The sequence below is a fragment of the Dendrobates tinctorius genome, unplaced genomic scaffold (assembly GCF_039654945.1).
Source record: "Dendrobates tinctorius isolate UK_male_01 unplaced genomic scaffold, ASM3965494v1 ptg000073l, whole genome shotgun sequence".
NCBI lineage: Eukaryota > Metazoa > Chordata > Amphibia > Anura > Dendrobatidae > Dendrobates > Dendrobates tinctorius.
In genome coordinates this window covers 12153245-12173502 of record NW_027361741.1, presented here as the reverse complement: position 1 = coordinate 12173502, position 20258 = coordinate 12153245, and the positions used below count along the sequence as shown (strand labels likewise).

General features: G+C 41.1%; 1 protein-coding gene across 3 annotated transcripts in view; it reads right to left on the bottom strand.

The window, feature by feature from the left end:
* Positions 1-303: 303 nt before the first annotated feature.
* The window catches only part of LOC141096188 (beta-crystallin B3-like), a 368074-nt gene continuing 348119 nt past the window's right edge, over positions 304-20258 (bottom strand). Inside the window, exons 5-7 of one of the 3 annotated variants that reach the window (XM_073582657.1) lie at positions 6016-6148; positions 2506-2648; positions 304-640 (exon numbers count right to left, since the gene is read on the bottom strand). In XM_073582657.1, the coding sequence (XP_073438758.1) occupies positions 427-640; positions 2506-2648; positions 6016-6148 (490 nt within the window). In that variant the 3' untranslated portion in view covers positions 304-426. The remainder of the gene's footprint in view (positions 641-2505; positions 2649-6015; positions 6149-20258) is intronic. The other 2 variants (XM_073582654.1, XM_073582655.1) reach the window with 2 other exon arrangements.

Genomic DNA, 20258 nt, shown 5'->3' with positions numbered 1-20258 from the left:
GGTATTGAAGTGTGAAACTCGTCCGAGTTTCTCTCAAGTGAGTATGAGCCCTAATAGGAAACAGAGGGGGGGCAGAGGACTGGGCAGTGTTGGGACAGGGGCGATGAAGGATCAGGTAGGTGCGCATGCCTTTTTTGTTATTTTCATAAACCAAAATTATCGTTTTGTAAAAAGGTGTATTCCACATAAAAAATTGTTAATTGATCCGGAGCATAAGGCCGTCTTACATAAATGTTAATCCGTCCAAATATACTGACTGGGAAAATATAACCAACAGGATAACTGTGATGAAGCAATCTTTATTGAAGATTACAGACTGAAAAAATAAAGAGATGTCATCAGGTTTTAAAATCATTTTACTCGTCTCCTCTTGCCGTGCTTGTCAGCAGAAGAGGGTGACAGCTGGTGAGGGTACTTTGCTCTCCTTCAGCTACTGGCTGGTGCAGGGGCAGGTGTGGCCGAAGCTGCTGCTGCTGGGGCTGGAGCAAAGCAGCCACGCTTGTGCCACTGCATGTCACGGATACGGCGAACAGACTGTATCTGGGGTTGGTTGGCCTCCCAGTCATTCCAGTGTCTGTATTCATTCTTCTCAAGTACATATTGACGACCTCGGTAGCCGGGGTATTCATACCCTACCCAACTGTAACAAAGAAGAAACACAATTAAGTCTTATTGCGCCTGGACATCAATCATAGTTCTGTTTGTGTATGGCAAAACCTTTTGGCTATTATCCTCCTTAAGCCACGTTCACATGGTCAGTATTTGGTCAGTTTTTACCTCGGAATTTGTAAATCAAAACCAGGAGTGGGTGATAAGTACAGAATTGGTGACGTGTTTCTATTATATTTTTCCTCTTTTTGTTCCACTCCTGATTTTGGCTGAAAAATACTGAGGTAAAAAAACTCACCAAATACTCATCGTGTGAAGGTGGCCATATCATGAACATACCTGGACTGCTTGTTTTTATTTAAAGGGTTGGTCCACTCAGTATAACCACAGTCTATATATCCTATTAGTGCACTTCATTTTTGGGGTGTCCAAACATTCTATTACCAAGAACTTGCCTCTGCCGGGTAATAGAGGTCACTCTTGAGGACCTCATACACTAATGTATTACATGGGTGCACAAAATCTTCACTAGGCACCATGCAATAAAACAATTTGACTGGATGGGAAATATAGATGTGCAGACAATTATTATCCAGGTGATAATGATTGATTAAGCTTTGAGTTCCTAGATACCACAGTCATCTCACCATTAGGCCGGGGTCACACTTGCAAGAAACTCGCACGAGTCTCTCATCTCAATACCCAGCACTGCCGCCAGCACTTGGGACCGGAGTGTGTGGCTGCATAGAAATACATGCAGCCGCACACTCTGGTCCCGAGTGCCGATGGCAGTGCTGGGTATTGAGACGCAAAACTCATGTGAATTTCTCGCAACTGTGGCCCCGGCCTTAGAGGAGCTGCATCAGGAAAGGAGATGGAGAAACTAGTCCCAAATGTGGTATTTTAAACCCTTGGAACTACAGTCAATAACAAATTTACAGACACCTTTCAACTGTGTGCTAGTGAAGGCTTATAAGGATAGAATGACGCGAAAGAAAACAAACCAATAGATCATTGCCTAAAGCAAAGCTATGGGGCGTGTATCCAGTAGCCGATAGTGGCCATTCAAAAACCACTCTAGCAATTTTTTATATTCACCATCGGCATGTTATCACTACTGTAAGTTTCCTACCTCTAGTAATATACTTATCAGCCACTGTCTTCTGTCATCTGCACAGCTCCAATCGTCTTCTGCTGTTTGTGACCTGCCGGATCACTCCAGTATTTACTGGGCAAGCCGGAGGTCACTTCTTACTGTAAGTCTAGGAGAGCCAGAATGAGACCAAAACGAGGCCCTCATAGACTTGAATTGAGAGCTTGTGACCGATACCTCTGACTTCTAGTCAGTCAGGAGCTGCAGTCACAAGGTAGCTTAGCGCCTAGAAGACCAGAAGACAACGGCTGGAAATTATATTTGTAGAAGCAGGGAACTTGCATTAGTGATACCACTCCAGTTGTAAACTTAAAAAACGCAGGAGCGGTGCTTTAAATGACTGCCATTAATTTAAATATTTGCCAATCAGCTATCATTTAATAGTGTGTTTAAACAGGGTGACCGCACTTCAATACATACAAAATGATAAGTCATGGATCCTTCCTCCTTTACACAGGATGATCTGCTGCCGATAACAATGATTTTTAAGCATTTTGAGCATTTTGTAAGCCTATTTACACTGCTGACGATCGAAAAATAATCCCATGAACGCTCGCTCACAATAATTGGCCACTTTAAATGCACCTTAAATTTCCTCTCTGAAGATGTTTTTGCAGAAATTATAAACTGATGATAAGTGATGACATTTTGGGGAAACATTATATGGTTACCAGGATGTAAAATTAGTTTAAGCACACAATAATAGAAAGACAGAATACCATATGTGAAAAATGGGCTCTTACGTTCCATTGAGGACCTTTATACTGGCCACCCGGTCCTGGAAGCCATGGGCCCACAGACTGGGTACATCATCATCCACAATCTCCATCTTCCTTCCATTATAGCCAGCATTTTCAAACAGGTGAATCTTGTGCTCAGCACTGTCCTACATTAGAACATTAACAAGGTAAATGCAGGTGGTTACACAGAAAGCCTTTTTAGTGTATAATTTTAAGCCATATACTAAAAGAAACTAAGGAGAGCAAAACAAGTAGTATGTACAGCATTATTATATTAGCTGAGAAACGGTAACCTCTATTACAGAAGTCAGAGCAAGTACAACACTAAATGACATAAAGGGGTGCAACTATACCAGAATGTGCTAATGAATTGGTGATAAATGTTATATTGGTAGGAGTCCGACAACTAGTACCCCTACTAGTCACTAATCGCTTCCTTAAGTGTAATAGATCCCAGTGCTCTGCAGCTGCTCCATTACAACCAGTCTTTCAGGCAGCCTTGTTAAGTGTAGAGAAGACAGGGGACCAGGTGTTTGAAACCCTGCTGATCTAACATCTATATTCTATCCAGTGGGCAGGTGATATATGGTTTAGGGTGGAATACCCCTTTTAAACAAGGTCCCTCAACATTGACATGTATGATGGTTACTACAAAATAACAAAGAAAACCAAAAGATTTTGGCCCTTATTAATCAATTCTGGTGTTTTTGTCACTGACCTTGATGAGGGGGCGTGTTGGAGTCAGACGCTCCTCATTAATTAAGAGACTTACGCCTCAGAAACATCTGATGAGTGGCGTGCGCCTCGAGAAATCTTACTCCAGTCAAAAGACCAACTCAAAAAGTCCCAAATTTTTGCCACTTTTGAGAGTTATTTATGCCAGAATTGTGGCAAACTTGATTTTATGAATCAGGGCCCTTATCTGTTAAAAGGGTAGCCCAGGCATAGGTATTTGATGAGCTATCTACAGTATAGTAGATTGTCATGGGTCCGACACCAGGTGACCCCACCAATCTGCTGTTGTTTGTTCTGGTGGTGGTCAGATGTAAACACTTTGAACAGAGGTGCTAAGCTCCATTCAAAGTGGAGCAGCCTTTGCCCAACATAGCCTGCTACTACTGCTGTTCTTTTTAATAGAAGCTATAGTGCAATAACCAGCAATGGCCAGAAGTAGTCGTTATACTTTAAAAGGCAGATCTGACCATCGCCAGAGCAAAACACAGCTCATTGGAAGGGGGCATCAGACTCACGATGACCTGCTACTGATGAACTTTCCTATTGATCCTGTAGATGGGTCATCAAAATACCTATGCCAGGATAACCCCTTTAACTATCCCGTACTTTTGGGAATTGTAATAAATGCTAAATAGTCAAAATGATGTGATCACAATAATAAAACATATTTGACTAAGCACTGACAATTTTCCGAGGTGTTATTCTTGATATTAAGTATAGCCCCATGTTCTTTCCTGCAGTCCATAGTGTCCAGCAGGAAAAAACACCTTCTGTGATATTTTTTTTTTTAATTCATGTAGTTTGTACTGCACATGCACTTAAAAGGCTGACATGCGCAGTACAAACTAAAAAGGAGCACAAAGAAAACCCAGGAGGAGCTGCAGCAGGTAGCACCACAAGAAGAACATGCTTAATAGCCAGCACTACTCTTACTTGCGCCACACACCTTGTTCATGATCTGTGACACAAATATCAAATCAAACAATTCTGGCCACTGTCACTTTATGAAGTTATAGCTCTGGAACGCTTCAACGGATCCCACTGATTCTGAGAACGTTTTTTCGGACATATTGTACTTCATGCTAGTGGTAGAATTTCTTCGATATAACTTGCGTTTGTGAAAAAAAAAACAAATTTGGCAAAAATTTTGAAAGTTTTGCAATTTTCAAACTTTTAATTTTTATACCCTTAAATCAGAGAGTGGTGTCACACAAAATAGTTAACAAATAACATTTCCCACATGTCAACTTTACATCAGCACAATTTTGGAAACATATTTTTTTTTTTGTTAGGGCGTTATAAGGGTTAGAAGTTGACCAGCGAGTTCTTATTTTTCCAACAAAATTTACAAAACCATTTTTTAGGGACCACTTCACATTTGAAGTGAGTGTGGGGGGTCAATATAACAGAAAATAACCCAAAGTGACACCATTCTAAAAACCCCTCATGGTGCGCAAAACCACAATCAAGAAGTTTATTAACCCTTCAGGTGCTTCACGAGAACTAAAGCAATGTGGAAGGAGAAAATGAACATTTAACTTTTTTCACAAAAAATGTACTTTGGAACTTATTTTTTCATTTTCACAAGTATATTAGGAGAAAATGGACCACAAAATTTGTGCAATTTCTCCTGAGCATGCCAATACCCTGTATATGGGGGAAAAACACTCGGTGTATGGCAGGGCTCAGAAGGGAGGGAGCACCGTTTGACTTTTTGAACGCAAAATTGGCTGGAATCAATGACGGCGCCATGTCATGTTTGGAGACCCCCTGATGTACCTAAACAGTGGGACCCCCCCATTTCTAACTCCAACCCTAACCCAAACACACCCCTAACCCTAGTACAACCCTAATCAAAACCCTAACTTTAGCCCAACCCTAGCTCTATCCCTAACCCTAACCCTAGCTCCAAAGCTAACCCTAGCCCAACTCTAATGGAAAAATGGAAATAAATACATTTTTTTTAATCTTATTATTTTTACCTAACTAAGGAGGTGATAAAGGGGGTTTTGATTTACTACTTTTTAAATTTTGATCACTGTTATAGGGTCTATCACAGTGATCAAAATGAACCAGTAGGAAAAGTTTCCTATTGTTGCCGGGTGCCAGTCAGCTGATCTCAGCAGGCGTCCTGTGCATGCGCCCGCCATTTTCTTCCCGGAAAAAACACTGCCGGCCAGGGGACATCACGGGGGGGATGCATGAGGGTCCAGGGACACCGGTGGTACCACGGGGGGGACCCCATTTCTCTCTCCTCTGATGTGCATTCACACCATCAAAGGAGATAGCAATTAAATGGAAAATCTGACTTTTGTATTTTCTTGTGGTCGCTGTTATTCCATGAATAACAGTGATCTCAGCACTGGGGTTGGCAAAAACCTACCTGAATCATGTTCTCTGGGGGGTAACTGAGACCCTGAAAAATTTCCGACTCTGGGGGATGCTATACACTTTTTTCTCAGCGCCATTAAAAAGCTGCGCTGAGGAATAAGTACTCTTAACTGTCGCCATTAAAGGGCATATTGGAGGTCGTTAAGGGGTTAAATGACTTTAAATTACATTGGTCGTACACATGCTGTTTATTCGTAGGCATATTAATTATTTGCACACAATCAGTACTACTTTAGGACGTGTTTATAGTTATATGTCATAAAACACGGTCACAATTTCTAACAGACAACGTAATGGGGACATTAGAGACAGTGATGATGATGTCTGCAAAGCGCTGCAGAATATAATGGCGCTATATAAGAAAAGAATAAAAAATGAATAACTCACAATGTTCAAGGGACGGATGGACATCAAATAGTCGCTCTTGTGGCTGTTAGACCAGGTGTCCCATCTTGGATAGTCTCCCTTTTCTAAGACAAACTGTTCCCCACCAAACACTTGACGTTCAAAACTGAGCCATCTATATGTGAACAATGAATGAAGAGACTATACAACCTTTACCATAAATGTGCATACAGTATATATATATACCGTAATCTCCCACGTATGTTTCAATGAAATCCTACGACACTTGAATATATGATATACATTTTAGGATTTTCTTCAACTACTAAAATCCATAAAAGACATTTCTTTACACCAATCTTTGATTCTGTTCACATGCTTAGGAGAGCGTAGCGGACTATACTTTCTTGTATGTCATAAAGTTACTCTTTTTAGGGTACATACACTGGAGACATGAAGGCCTGTAGGTATGTCAGAGATATGCTCCTTACATAAAGCAATGTGCAAAAGTTTTAGGCAGGTGTGGAAAAAACGCTAAAAAATAAGAATGCTTTCAAAAATAGAAATGTTTATAACTTATTTTTATCAATCAAAAAAATGCAAGGTGAATGAACAAAACAAAAAATCTGAATCAAATCAATTTGATGAAACCGTAGTCTTCAAAAGAGCATCAATTCTTTTAGATACACTTGCACATACACTTGTTTTTGAAGGAATTTGGCAGGCAGGTTGTTCCAAACATCATGGAGAGCTAACCACGGATTTTCTGTGGATGTAGACTTGCACAAATCCTTCTGTCTTTTGATGTAATCTCCCAGACAGACTTGATGATGTGGTCAGTGCTCTGTGGGGACCATATAATCACTTTCAGGATTCCTTTTTCTTCCTTATACAGAAGGTACCAGTTAATGACATTGGTTGTATGTTTGGGGACGTTGTCCAGTTGCAAAATAAATTTGGAGCCAATCAGAGACCTCACTGATCGTACGGCATAATCGATAAGTATCTGCCTTTATTTTTCAACATTGAAGACACCATTAGTCCTAACTAAATCCTGAAATCCATTTGAAAAATGCAGCCCCATGTTTGCATAGAACATCCACCACACTTCACTGTTTCCTTCAGACTCTCATTATCGTACCACTCTCCAGTCCTTCAGTGAACAAACTGCTTTCTGTTACAGCCAAATATAGCAAATTTTAACTCATCAGTCCAGAGCACTGCCTGCCAGCTTTCTGCACCCCAGTTCCTATGTTTGGCCTTATATCCATGTAGAGGGTATGTTTTTTTTTTACTGCAATTCTTCCATGAAGAACACTTCTGGACAAACTTCTCTAAACAGTAGATTGGTGTTGCTGGGTCCCACTGGTTGCTGCCAGGTCTGAGCTGATGGCACTGCTGGACATCTTCCAGTTTTGAAGGGAAGTAAGCATGATGGCTTTGATTCATCAGAGTGTTTAAACCAGAATTCTATAAAAAAAAATTTGAAAATTCACTAAATCTTTGTGACTTTTCTAGTTTTTACGCCAGTTTTCGGGCAGCTCTGTCGAAATGGGTGGAACTAAGGAAGGATGATGCCCTCTTGCTTAATTCATGACAATTTGTGGCGCACCTTACACCACAAATCTTACTCCAGAACCCCAATGACTGGAGTAAGATTTGAGAGAGACACACTGAGATACATCAAATGAGATATGCCTAATTCATTAAGGAGCATCTGCAATAACATTAGCATGAACAACATCAATCTTGATGAATCGGAGCCAATGTGTCTTTTATCTGCTGCATTGTTTCCTTGACAGGACACTGCATCAGTCGTCTTCAACATTGCCAAGTTCTTGGTGTCCTCAATGCTGAGAAATACAGGCAAACACTTATCCAATATGCAATACCATTTGGAGACATATGATTGGATCCAAATGTATTATGCAACAGGAAAACATCCCCAAGCATACAACCAATGTCATTATGCATAAAGAAAAACAAGGAGTCCTGGAAGTGATGATATGGCCCCCACAGAGCGCTGATTTCAACATCACTGATTCAGTCTGGGATTACAGGAAGAGACAGAAGCCTACATCCACAGAAGATCTGAGGTTAGTTCTCCAAGATGTTTAGAACAACTTGTTGTGTTTCTTGAGAATTGTGCAAGTGTATCTAGAAGAATTAATGCTGTGGTTACACCAAATATTAATGTGATTTTATTTAGATTTCCCTTTTGTTCAGTCACTTCATTTTGGTAATTCAGAAAATTAAACTATTTCTACTTCTATGTTTGGTAATCTATTTTGGTAATTCAGAAAATTAAACTATTTCTGCTTCTATGTTTTAAACCATTCTTGCTTTGCAACATTTTTTCTGCCCATGCCTAATAGTTTTGCACACTACTTTGTTTCTACAATGTATTGAAAAAAATGAGATTAGAAAATATCCATACTGAAAATTGTGAGCATATCCAAAACATAAGTGTGAAAAAAATAATTTGTCATACCCATGTAATGCCAGAACACTTAAAGCTCCTTTATTTATTCATTTTTTTACTTAAATGCTTGTATTTAGAGCTAATTATATTTTTGCCATTGAGTTTCATTGCAAGTTTTCAACATTTGCCGTCACTAATCTCTATGTTACACCATCTATTGCTGCAGGAAGAGTTAGCTGAAAATTCATCAGGAGGCTTGTTCTGAGAGCATTTTTCTGAGCTCCTTTCAGCTAATTTATGACAACAGACAACATTAAAGTTAAATGTGTGGAATGTTCATTTAAACAGAGAGGCTACCAAACCATGAAACATTTTTAATGAAACCCAATTTTTAGACCCAAATACATGCATTTAAATAAAAATCAATGACCCAAAAGGTGGACAACCCCTTAAAAAGCGAAAAGCTAAAATCAATTTTGCTAGATCTTTCTAAATCGCCCTTCTTTCTAGCAAATTTTTACTTGGCACCACTGACAATTAAAATATTGTTTTAAACAGGTTGTCCATGAAAAATGCTGGTTTTCGGCACACCAATATAAAACAACAATGACTGTGCATATGAGTAGATAAATTTACATATTCTGCATTAGCCATTTCTGACATGTTAATAAAATTAACAGCAGGGAAAGTTCACACCATGTTTGCGCATTGTATTTGTACAAAATAAATATACTGCAAAAATAGCAATGAAAACAAGTTCCAGGAATGTGCTGCTATTGACTTCCTGTTCTGTTAAAACAATATTTCAGTGTATGGCGTGTGTTGGCTTCTGACAATGGTAAGCAATAGTGATGAGCGAATGTGCTCGGATAAGGTGTTTTCTGAGCATGATCGAGTGCTAACCGAGTGACTTCGGTGTGCTCGAATAATACGTTCCAGACCCCGCGGCTGCATGTCTCGTGGCTGTTTGACAGCTGAAACACATGCAGGTATTGCCTGTCTGTTAGGCAATCCCTGCATGTGTTGCGGCTGTCAAACCGTCCACGAGATATGCAGCTGTGGGGACTCAAACATATTTTTCGAGCACACCGAAGTCACTCAGTTAGCAGCCGAGCATGCTTGGTTAACACCTTACTTGAGCACGTTAGCTCATCACTAGTAGACATCTGTATGCAGTTAACATCTCCGAAGTATGTGAAATCTGAAGTGTGAATAAAGTCTAAAATTTCCAATGTGAGCAGCTGAATGTAGTTAACACATATGAATATTTTGTTTCTGTTAAGATGATGTTTTGCAGTGGTGTAGGTCTGATCACCTAGGTTTAGCAGCACCAGAAGCACACACAGGCTTTGAAAACTAGACAATGACACGATCTCTTTAGATCTATTTGCATAGCTCCCAATCATCATGGTACAAGTGGGACAGTCCCGAATTGGAAGAGATGTCCGGGTATCCCGGAAGGTCAGTGTTGTGTCCTGACTTCCACATCCTGTCTACAGTATCTGCCAGCAGTACAGACTAAGTACTGAGAAGAGGATGCTGCTGTGATTGTGCAGTTCCTCTGCTGACTCTGGGGGATGGGCAAGCATCTGTCTGTGCTCTGTACAGACATTCATTTAATGAATTAATTCTTCCCTTTTAAAGGAAATCTGTCACCCTTTTGAGGTTTTGGAGTTAATAATATGAGCATACAGGTTGTTTACAGGTGAAATTAGTCATACCTGTGTGCCTCCTGGAATTAAAATCATCTTTTATACCTTCACTCTTCCAGGCTATGGGGCATGCTCTGCCCACAAGATAAGACTGTCTCCGGTCTTAATTATACAAGATTCCTCTTCCCCCTTCTTTTCAGTGTCCCTCTCATATGATGTGCATGCCTGGAAATCCCGCACCTGCGCATGTCTGCAGTTGCTCTTCTGCACTATGGGGAATTCACTTACTGTGCGGGTGTAAGATGAGTCGAGATGGAGTCAGCAGTCTGCAGTGCCCTTTAAGGCCGGAACTATCGGGGCTGTCACCACTGTTGGCGGGGGAGGTTTCCTCTGCCCGGGAGAGACCTTTCTGTCAGACAGCAGGGGGCGCGGGGTATATAAGGCGACCTGAGCGCGGTAATGGATCAGACTTGGCGGGAAGGCGACAGGAGATAGTTGACTCCCTCTCCACTGCTCACGCTGACAACTCCATTTGTCCCACACCTCAGAGTGCTGACCCTAAGACTTCTCGTGATGCTATTAAGTTACTGTCTGTTCCCACACTGTTGGATATGCCTGTTTTACCTGAGACACCGGACAAACTGTTTAGAGACTACTCCGTAAGACCACGGGCTGTTGCGCCATTTCTGAGGAATCCACATAAAGGACTGTTTCCACATCTCGGTGCACCCAAGTGAAGCAGAACTGAATCTATCAGCACTGTTGGGCGGCAGTGCTACTTGTATCTCCGTAGTAGAGCCAGAGACTTTGTACATCAAGAGATTTTCCAGCCTTACCCCTGCCAGAACAGCAACTGATAAGTTCTCTTGTTTTGTATATTCTTTTTCTGATTGTTTTTTCCTCCCTGCGTGGAGTACTGCGTGTTATTGCCTGTTCAGTAAATTCTTGTTAACCCCTTCTCTGTCTCCGGTTACTCACTGCATCCCCACGAACTGTTTATCCCTTACAAGCCAGAAATCACTTTAACCGGAAGTTACAGTGACTGATTGACACTTGTGCACATCAACAATGAAGACAGTGCTCAATGCTCAAAGAAAGGGCAGATGAGCGACGGCTGGCAGAATGCGCAGGAGCGGGATTTCCGAGTGCGCACATGACAGGAAACGAACATTTGAAGAAAAGGAGAGGAGAAAACATGCATAATGAAAACCGTTGGCAGTCTTCTCTTCTGGGCAGCCTACACTCCATAGCCTTTAAGAGCAAAGGTGCAAAAGTTGATTTTTACTTAAGAAGGCCACATCCAGGAGACATACAGGTATGGCTAATTTCACCTGTATACAAACTGTATGCCCATATTATTAACTCCAAAACCTAAAAAGGGTGACAGATTCCCTTTAAAGATGTGGACTGTCCCAGGATTCAATCTCATAACCTCTACCATGGCATGAAACAGTGATAGCTTTGAGCCACAGATTGCACTTCCAATTATCAGAGAATTTACTTCACTTGAATATGCAAATTATATTCTTCTTCTTTTCAGGCACATTGTACTGGTATATACAGATACATATCTATATAGCAATTCATCAGTGTATACCTGTATATTAGGGTAAAATAAAAGTCAAAGATCTTTTCTTCTATAAAATTACTAATTAATAATAACAAAAAATGATAATAATTACATTTAATGCACTTTAGAAAAAAATAAATATCACAAATCAGTAAATAATAGGTAATTAAATATTTGGCATATCTGTCATTGCAACAACCCTTACAATACAGTCAATGCATTATTTATGTCGATCAGTAAATCCCATAAAAAAATGGTGTGATTGTTTTTTTACTCCATTAAACCCATAAAAATTTGACAAAAATGTAACACTTAAATGCGTGTTGGCAAAATTGAACTTCAAGACAACTACAGCTCATCTTGCAAAAAAGTAAAACCTCATGTTAGTGAAGCTTTCATAAAAATGTAAAACGCTATGGCTGCTACAACTATGAATAAATGAACAAAAAATAAATCCATTAGTCCTAAACATCCCGAATACAGTGGGACAGTCCCTGATTTGCCTCTCTGCTCCACTATCCTTGGCGGTCTGCTGAAAGTCCCTCACTGCCCCCCGTGCCTCTTGTGACATTTCCTCCTATCAGAGTAGTGCTGAACTTGGGTGTGTAATATGATGGGAATCTTGACAGAAAGCTGGTGGAGCTCATTATAGTTAGAGAGGAAGTTTGGGCTCCTCTGGTGTGCGTCTAATGCTAATTCTGCTCCCAGCTGCCAATATTGGAACAGGACAATGTAAGGGTTTCGATGGAATGTGAACACAGCCTTAAAGGCAAAGAGGAAAAATATTTAGCACATCCATCCAGTGAGAATTGAGAAAAATAGCTTTATTTTGTCCATTAAAAAAAAAAAAACTAGGGGAGAGATTAAAAAAATGATTTGTTTCTGGTGCACTCAGCATCCTTAATCACAGTATGTCATATCCACAAGATCCTGTTTTAACAAAAATACGAACCAATCACCTTCAATCATGGGTTTAATATATAGCAACCAATCAGGAAAAAAGCACCACTGAACACATGTCACAGAATGTGGAAGTGTAACATTGGCATCAAAAATTATAAAGGAAAAATTAGAATTAGTATATATAAAAAAGATCATTTCTGGAGTTCGTACCTTTTGGAAATTTTTTACCAAATTTCCAAAAGGTATGAACTTCAGTAATGATCTTTATTATATGTGCTAATGCAAATATTTATTTTGTTTTTCTGCTGCTTGCAGTGTGTGAGGGAGGAATGTGGAATGGGGCAAAGAAGGAAAACACAGTATTCAATGAAGGAGGAGTCAGAAGAAGAAAATGCTGCTCCGGTGGGAAAGGGGTGAAAAGTCGAATTCACTGCTACTTAAAGTGTGGAAGTTCTTGGAAGATGGAGAATGTTAATACAAGTGAGAAGAGGATGTTGAGAGAATGCTACACCCAGTGGGGAAGTAGTGGGAGGGTCATTTAATGCTACTTGCAATAGGAGAGGAGTGACAGGATAGAAAATGCAGATTACAGTGTGTGAGAGGTACTGACTACAGCTTGCAGTACTGAAGGTGTGAGAATGGAGGGGATGCTTCTACCAGTTGGTGAGAAGTGATAGAGAAGAAGGAGACTGTGCTGGAATATTCAAAGATAAAATACCAATGCATGAATTTGATTTAATTGACTGCATGGTGATCTGTATTTCAGGCTATGGTTTGGGGTTTGACTTTACAGTAGATGTCTGGTCTAAACTCTAAATATATTTAGGGGCCTAGTCTAGAGATACTTAAAAAACTGTAGGTATCTGGTCTTGGGTCTGAATCAAAACGTTACCGTAATTTATTTAAGTTTTTCAATACAAAACGTGAAACTCATATATTTTATAAAGTCCTTACAAACAGAGTTATCGATTTCAAGTGTTTATTTCTGTTAATGTTGATGATTATGGCTTACAGACAATGAAAACTCAAAAGTCAGTAGCTCAGTAAATTAGAATACTTTATAAGAGCAGCTTGAAACATGATTGTAAAATATGAAATGTTGGCCTACTGAAATGTATATTCAGTAAATACACTCAATACTTGGACGGGGCACCTTTGGCATCAATTACTGCATCAATGTGGCATGGCATGGAGGCGATCAGCCCGTGGCACTGCTGAGGTGTTATGGAAGCCCAGGATGCTTTGATAGCAGAATTCAGCTCATATACATTGTTGGGTCTGGTGTATCTCATCCTCCTCTTGATAATACAAAATTTCCATCTCCAAAAAGCTTGTCGGCAGAGGGAAGCATGAAGTGCTCTAAAAATTCCTGGTAGACAGCTGTGCTGACTTTGGTCTTGATATAACACAGTGCACCTACACCAGAATATGACATGGCTCCCCAAACCATCACTGATTGTTTAAACTTCACCCTAGACCTCAAGCAGTTTGGATTGCGTGCCTCTCCACTCTTCCTCCATACTCTGAGACCTTGATTTCCAAATGAAATGCAAATTTTACTTTCATCTGAAAACACCACCTTGGACAACTAAGTCCAGTTCTTTTTCTTCTTGGCCCAGGTAAGACGCTTCTGGAGTTGTCTATTAGTCATGAGTGGCTTGACAAAAGGAATGCGACACTTGTAGCCCATGTCCTGGATAAGTCTGTGTTTGGAGGCTCATGAAGCAATGACTCCAGCAGCAGTCCACTCCTTGTGAATCTCCCCCAAATTTTTTAATGACTTTTTCTTAACAATCCTTTCGCGGCTGCCGTTATCCCGGTTGCTTGTGCACTTTTTTGTACTACACTTTTTCTTTCCACTTAACATTCTATTAATATGCTTTGTGGCTTATCCTCCTTGTGGAGTGTGTCGATGACTGCCTTCTGGAGATCTGTCATGCCAGCACTCAGCAGTCTTCCTGATGATTGTGGAGCCTACTGAAACAGACTAAGGGACCTTTTTAAATGCTTAGGAAGCATTTGGAGGTGTTTTTTGCTTATTATTCTAATTTACTGATATAATGACTTTTAGATTTTCATTGGCTCTAAGCCATAATCATCAACATTAACAGAATTAAATACTTGAAATAGATCATTCTGTTTGTAATGACTATAAAATATATTAGATTGACTTTTTGTATTGAAAAACTGAAGTAATTAAATTAACTTTTTGATGATTTTCTAATTTAGTGAGAAGCATTTGTAGATGCTGAGGATGGCTGTAGAACTTTGGGTTCAAAATTATGTCAGCAATGAACTGTACAGCTGTGGACAAATGGGGCAACATATGATGGCAGGATGGGAGACACATGGGGCAACATATTATGGCAGGATGGGAGAAGCATGGAACAACATATGATGGCAAGATGGGAGATGCAAGGGGCAACATATGATGGCAGGATGGAAGACAAATGGGGCAACATATGATGGCAGGATGGGAGACGCAAGGGAAAACATAATGGCAGGAGGGGAGACACATGGGGAAACATATGATGGCAGGATGGGAGACGCATGGGGCAACATATGATGGCAGTATGGGAGACACATGGGACAACATATGACGGCAAGATGGGAGATGCATGGGGCAACATATCTTGGCAATATGGGAGACACATGGGGCAAATATGATGGCAGGATGGGAGACACACGGGGCAACATATGATGGCAGGATGGGAGACACATGGGGCAACATATGATGGCAGAATGGGAGACACATGGGGCAACATATGGAGGCAGGATGGGAAACACATGGGGCAACATGATGGCAGGATGGGAAACACATGGGGAAACATATGATGGCATGATGGGATACACATGGGGCAACATATGGTGGCAGGATGGGATTCACGTGGGGCAATATATGATGACAGGATGGGAGACACATGGGCAACATATGATGGCAGAATGGGAGACACATGGGGCAACACATGGGGGCAGGGTGGGATACATGTGGGGCAGTATATGATCGCTGGATGGGAAATACATGGGGCAACATGATGGCAGGATGGGAGACATATGGGGCAACATATGATTGCAGGATGGGAGAAGCATGGAGCACCATATGATGGCAAGAAGGGATATGCATGGGGCAACAAATGGCAGATTGGGAGACAAATGGGGCAACATATGATGGTAGGATGGGAGACGCATGGGGAAACATGATGGCAATACTGGAGATGCATGGGGCAACATATGATGGCAGAATGGGAGACATATGGGCCAATATATGATGGCAGAATGAAAGACACATGGGGCAACATATGAGGCAGGATGGGAGACACATGGGGCAAGATACGGGGACAGGATGGGAGACAAATGGGGCAACATATCATGGCAGAATGGGAGACACATGGGGCAACATATGGCATGATGGGAGACAGATGAGGCAACATATGGGGCAGGATGGAAGACACATGGGGCAACATATCATGGCAGGATTGGAGACACGACATATGGAAGCAAAATGAGAGACACATGAGGCAACATATGGGGCAGGGTAGGAGACAAATGAGGCAATATATGGGGTAGGATGGGAGAACACATGGGGCAACAGATTAAGACAGGATGGAAGACACAACACAGAATCATAGAATCATAGAATCGTAGAGTTGGAAGGGACCTCCTGGGCCATCTGGTCCAACCCCCTGCTCAAAGCAGGATTCGCTAAATCATCCCAGTCAGATGTCTGTCCAGCCTCTGTTTGAAGACTTCCATTGAAGGAGAACTCACCACTTCTCGTGGCAGCTTGTTCCACTCATTGATCACTCTAACTGTCAAAAAGTTTTTTCTAATATCTAATCTGTGTCTCCTCCCATTCAGTTTCATCCCATTGCTTCTAGTCTTTCCTTGTGCAAATGAGAATATAGTTGATCCTTCTTCAATGTGACAGCCCTTTAGATATTTGTAGACAGCTATTAAGTCTCCTCTCAGTCTTCTCTTTTGCAAACTAAACAATCCCAAATCCTGCAACCTTTCCTCATAAGACAGGGTTTGCAGACCGGTCACCATTCTGGTCGCTCTTTTCTGAACTTGCTCCAGTTTGTTGATGTCTTTTTTAAAATGTGGTGCCCAAAACTGGACACAATATTCCAGATGAGGTCTGACCAAAGAGGAGTAGAGGGAAATAATGACTTCACGTGATCTAGACTGTATGCTTCTGTTAATACATCCTAGAATTGCATTTGCCTTTTTTGCTGCTACATCACACTGTTGACTCATATTCAGTCTGTGATCTATTAGTATACCCAAGTCTTTTTCACATGTGCTGTTGCTTAGCCCTATTCCTCCCATTCTGTATATGCTTTTTTCATTTTTATTGCCCAGATGTAGTACTTTGCATTTTTCCCTGTTAAAAACCATTCTGTTAGTTGCTGCCCACTTCTCCAGTTTATTTATATCTTTTTGAATCCTCTCTCTCTCTTCTCTAGTATTAGCTATCCCTCCTAGCTTTGTGTCATCAGCAAATTTAATCAGTTTACCCTCAATTCCCTCATCTAAATCGTTGATAAAGATGTTGAACAATACAGGGCCCAGGACAGAGCCCTGTGGTACCCCACTTGAGATATTCTTCCAACTGGATTTGCAGCCATTTACGACCACTCTTTGGGTCAGATCACTAAGCCAGTTATGAATCCACCTAACAGTTGCCTTGTCCATTCCATACTTAGTCATTTTTTCAATAAGGATTGTATGAGAAACTTTGTCAAATGCTTTGCTGAAGTCAAGATATACTATATCTACAGCATTTCCTTGATCCACCCAATCAGTGATTCCATCATAGAAGGAAATTAAGTTAGTCTGACATGACTTATTAGTTACAAACCCATGCTGACTCTGTTTAATCACTTCATTCTTATCCAGGTACTGACATACATGTTGTTTAATAATTTGATCAAAGATCTTTCCTGGTATAGAAGTCAGACTCACCGGCCTATTGTTGCCTGGGTCCACCTTCTTCCCCTTTTTGAAGATAGGAACAACATTTGCTCTTCTCCAGTCTTCTGGGACTTCTCCTGTTCTCCAAGAATTTTCAAAGATTATGGAGAGGGGTTCAAAAATGTATTCTGCTATCTCCTTCAGTACTCTGGGGTGTAATTCATCTGGACCTGGAGACTTGAATTCATTTAGGTTAGCTAAGTGTTTCCTCACTATCTTTCTGTTTACAGATATCCTGGATTCTTTTATTCCCTTAATAGGACAGTGAAGAACAGTTGATGTTACATTTCCTTTCTGAGAGAAAACAGATGCAAAATAGGAATTTAAAAGTTCAGCTTTCTCAACATCCTGTCTTACCATTTCATCATTTTCATCCTGTAAAAATCCTATAACATCTTTGACTTTTCTTTTACTTTCAACATATCCCCAAAATCCTTTATTATTGCTTTTGACATCTCTTGCAAGCCTCAATTCATTGTCAGCTTTAGCAATCTGATTTGTGCCCTGCAGGTTCTGCAGACAGCAGAAATCTAACCTTGACGTCTGAGACTTCACAGGTCTTCCTCCTCTAGTTATCCAAAATTCTAAAATAGCATGGTCGCTACCTCCTAGGGTCCCAGCCACTTTTACCTCCTCAACCATTTCCTCCCTGTTTATAAGGATTAGATCCAAGGTAGCAGTTCCCCTTGTTTTCTCCCCTACTGTTTGGAAGATAAAGTTGTCAGCAAGAGAGGATAAGAATTTCCTTGACCTGTTAGTTTTGCCTGAGAGAGATTCCCAACAAATGTCTGGATAGTTGAAATCTCCCATGACAACTATGTCATATTTTTTGGAGAACTTGGCCATTTGATGCATAAAAAGTTCATCCATATCTTCAGCTTGCACAGGCGGCCTGTAGTAAATGCCTACAATGGTGTCCTTTCCATTGTTCTGTCCTTGTATTCTTACCCAAACAGTTTCCACAGAACTCTCAGTCTCTGAAGCTTCAATCTCTGTGCAGATATATGCGTTTCTAACATACAATGCGACACCTCCTCCTCGTTTATCAAGTCTGTTTCTTGCAAATAAGTTGTATCCTTCTAGTCTTGTATTCCAATCATGTGTATTGTCCCTCCAAGTTTCAGTGATTCCAATGACATCATATTTCTTTTCCTGCATTAGTAGTTCCAATTCTCCTTGTTTGTTGCCCATGCTTTGTGCATTAGTATAAACATTTTAGTTTGTGATTGGTTTCTCTTTCTCCAATATTTTTATTAATTAGATTCTTTTGTCTTTGTTCTTCCTTTCCACTTCTAATAGCAGAGTTCTCAATAGCATTTGTCAGGTGTATGGCTTTTTCTGGCCTTTTGCTTCCCTTCCCATGTTGTTCTAGTTTAAAGCTCTCCTTACAAGTGTAGCAAGGCGACTTCCAAATACATGTTTTCCAGTCTTCGTAAGGTGCACCCCATCTCTAGCAAGTAGTCCATCGTAAAGGTAATTCACTCCGTGATCCATAAATCCAAATCGTTGCTGACGGCACCATCGACGTAGCCAGTAGTTCACCTGCAGAATCTTATTCCACCTCCTTGTTCCATGGCCATCCACTGGGAGGATGGAAGAGAAAACCACCTGCACTCCCAGTTCTTTCACTTTCTTGCCTAAGTCTTCAAAGTCTCTGCAGATGGTTTCCAGGTCGTTTCTTGCGGTGTCATTTGTCCCCACATGTAGTAGCAGGAATGGGTAGTCATCTGTAGGTCTGAAGAGTCCTGATATCCTGTCAGACACATCTTTAATTTTTGCACCTGGAAGACAGCACATTTCTCTTGAAGTTATATCCGGTCTGCAGTTTGCAGCCTCTGTTCCTCTCAACAGGGAATCCCCCATGACCACCACTCTCCGTTTCTTCTTCACAACATTTTTCTTTCTCCATCCAGGAGGACTCTGAAGGCGTACAAGGTTGCTGTTTGTGGGCAAAGTCTTATCCTGATGTATTTCTTCATCATTTTCCTGCGTGAGAGCCTGGTACTGGTTCCTGAGAAGTATGGGTGCTGACTGCCTCCTGATCCTCCTGCTTCTCTGGGTCACATGTCTCCATTCCTCTGTTTCTTCAGGTGCACTTCGAATTTCTTCTCTTTCTGTAACATGAAGAGATAATTCTGCTCTGTCCAAGAACTCTTCACCTTCCTTAATGATCTTCAACGTAGCTAACCTCTCTTCGAGATTTTGCAACTTTTCCTCCAACAGGGACACAAGCTTGCATTTGTGGCATGTGAAGTTTGGCTTTTCCACTGGTAAGTCTGTGAACATGTAGCAAGAAATGCAGCTCACCACATGGCTCCTGGCCTCTTCCATATTGAGATTTCTTAAAAACGATGAAAGATGAGCCAAAAGTTTTCCGATCTCCTCTTTTCAGCTGCAACGGCCAAAACCCAGTGATCGTTGAGCTTGCGGAGACTCTTCACTTATCCCAGAAGGCACTGGGAATATGCAAAGGATCTCCTCAAGACTCTTCCCCTGGTTTTCCGATCTCCTCTTTTCAGCTGCAACGGTCAACACCCAGTGATCGTTGAGCTCGCGGAGACTCTTCACTTATCCCAGAAGGCACTGGGAATATGCAAATGATCTCCTGAAGACTCTTCCCCTGGTTTTCCAATCTCCTCTTTTCAGCTGCAACGGCCAACACCCAGTGATCGTTGAGCTCGCGGAGACTCTTCACTTATCCCAGAAGGCACTGGGAATATGCAAATGATCTCCTCAAGACTCTTCCCCTGGTTTGGGAATGGGT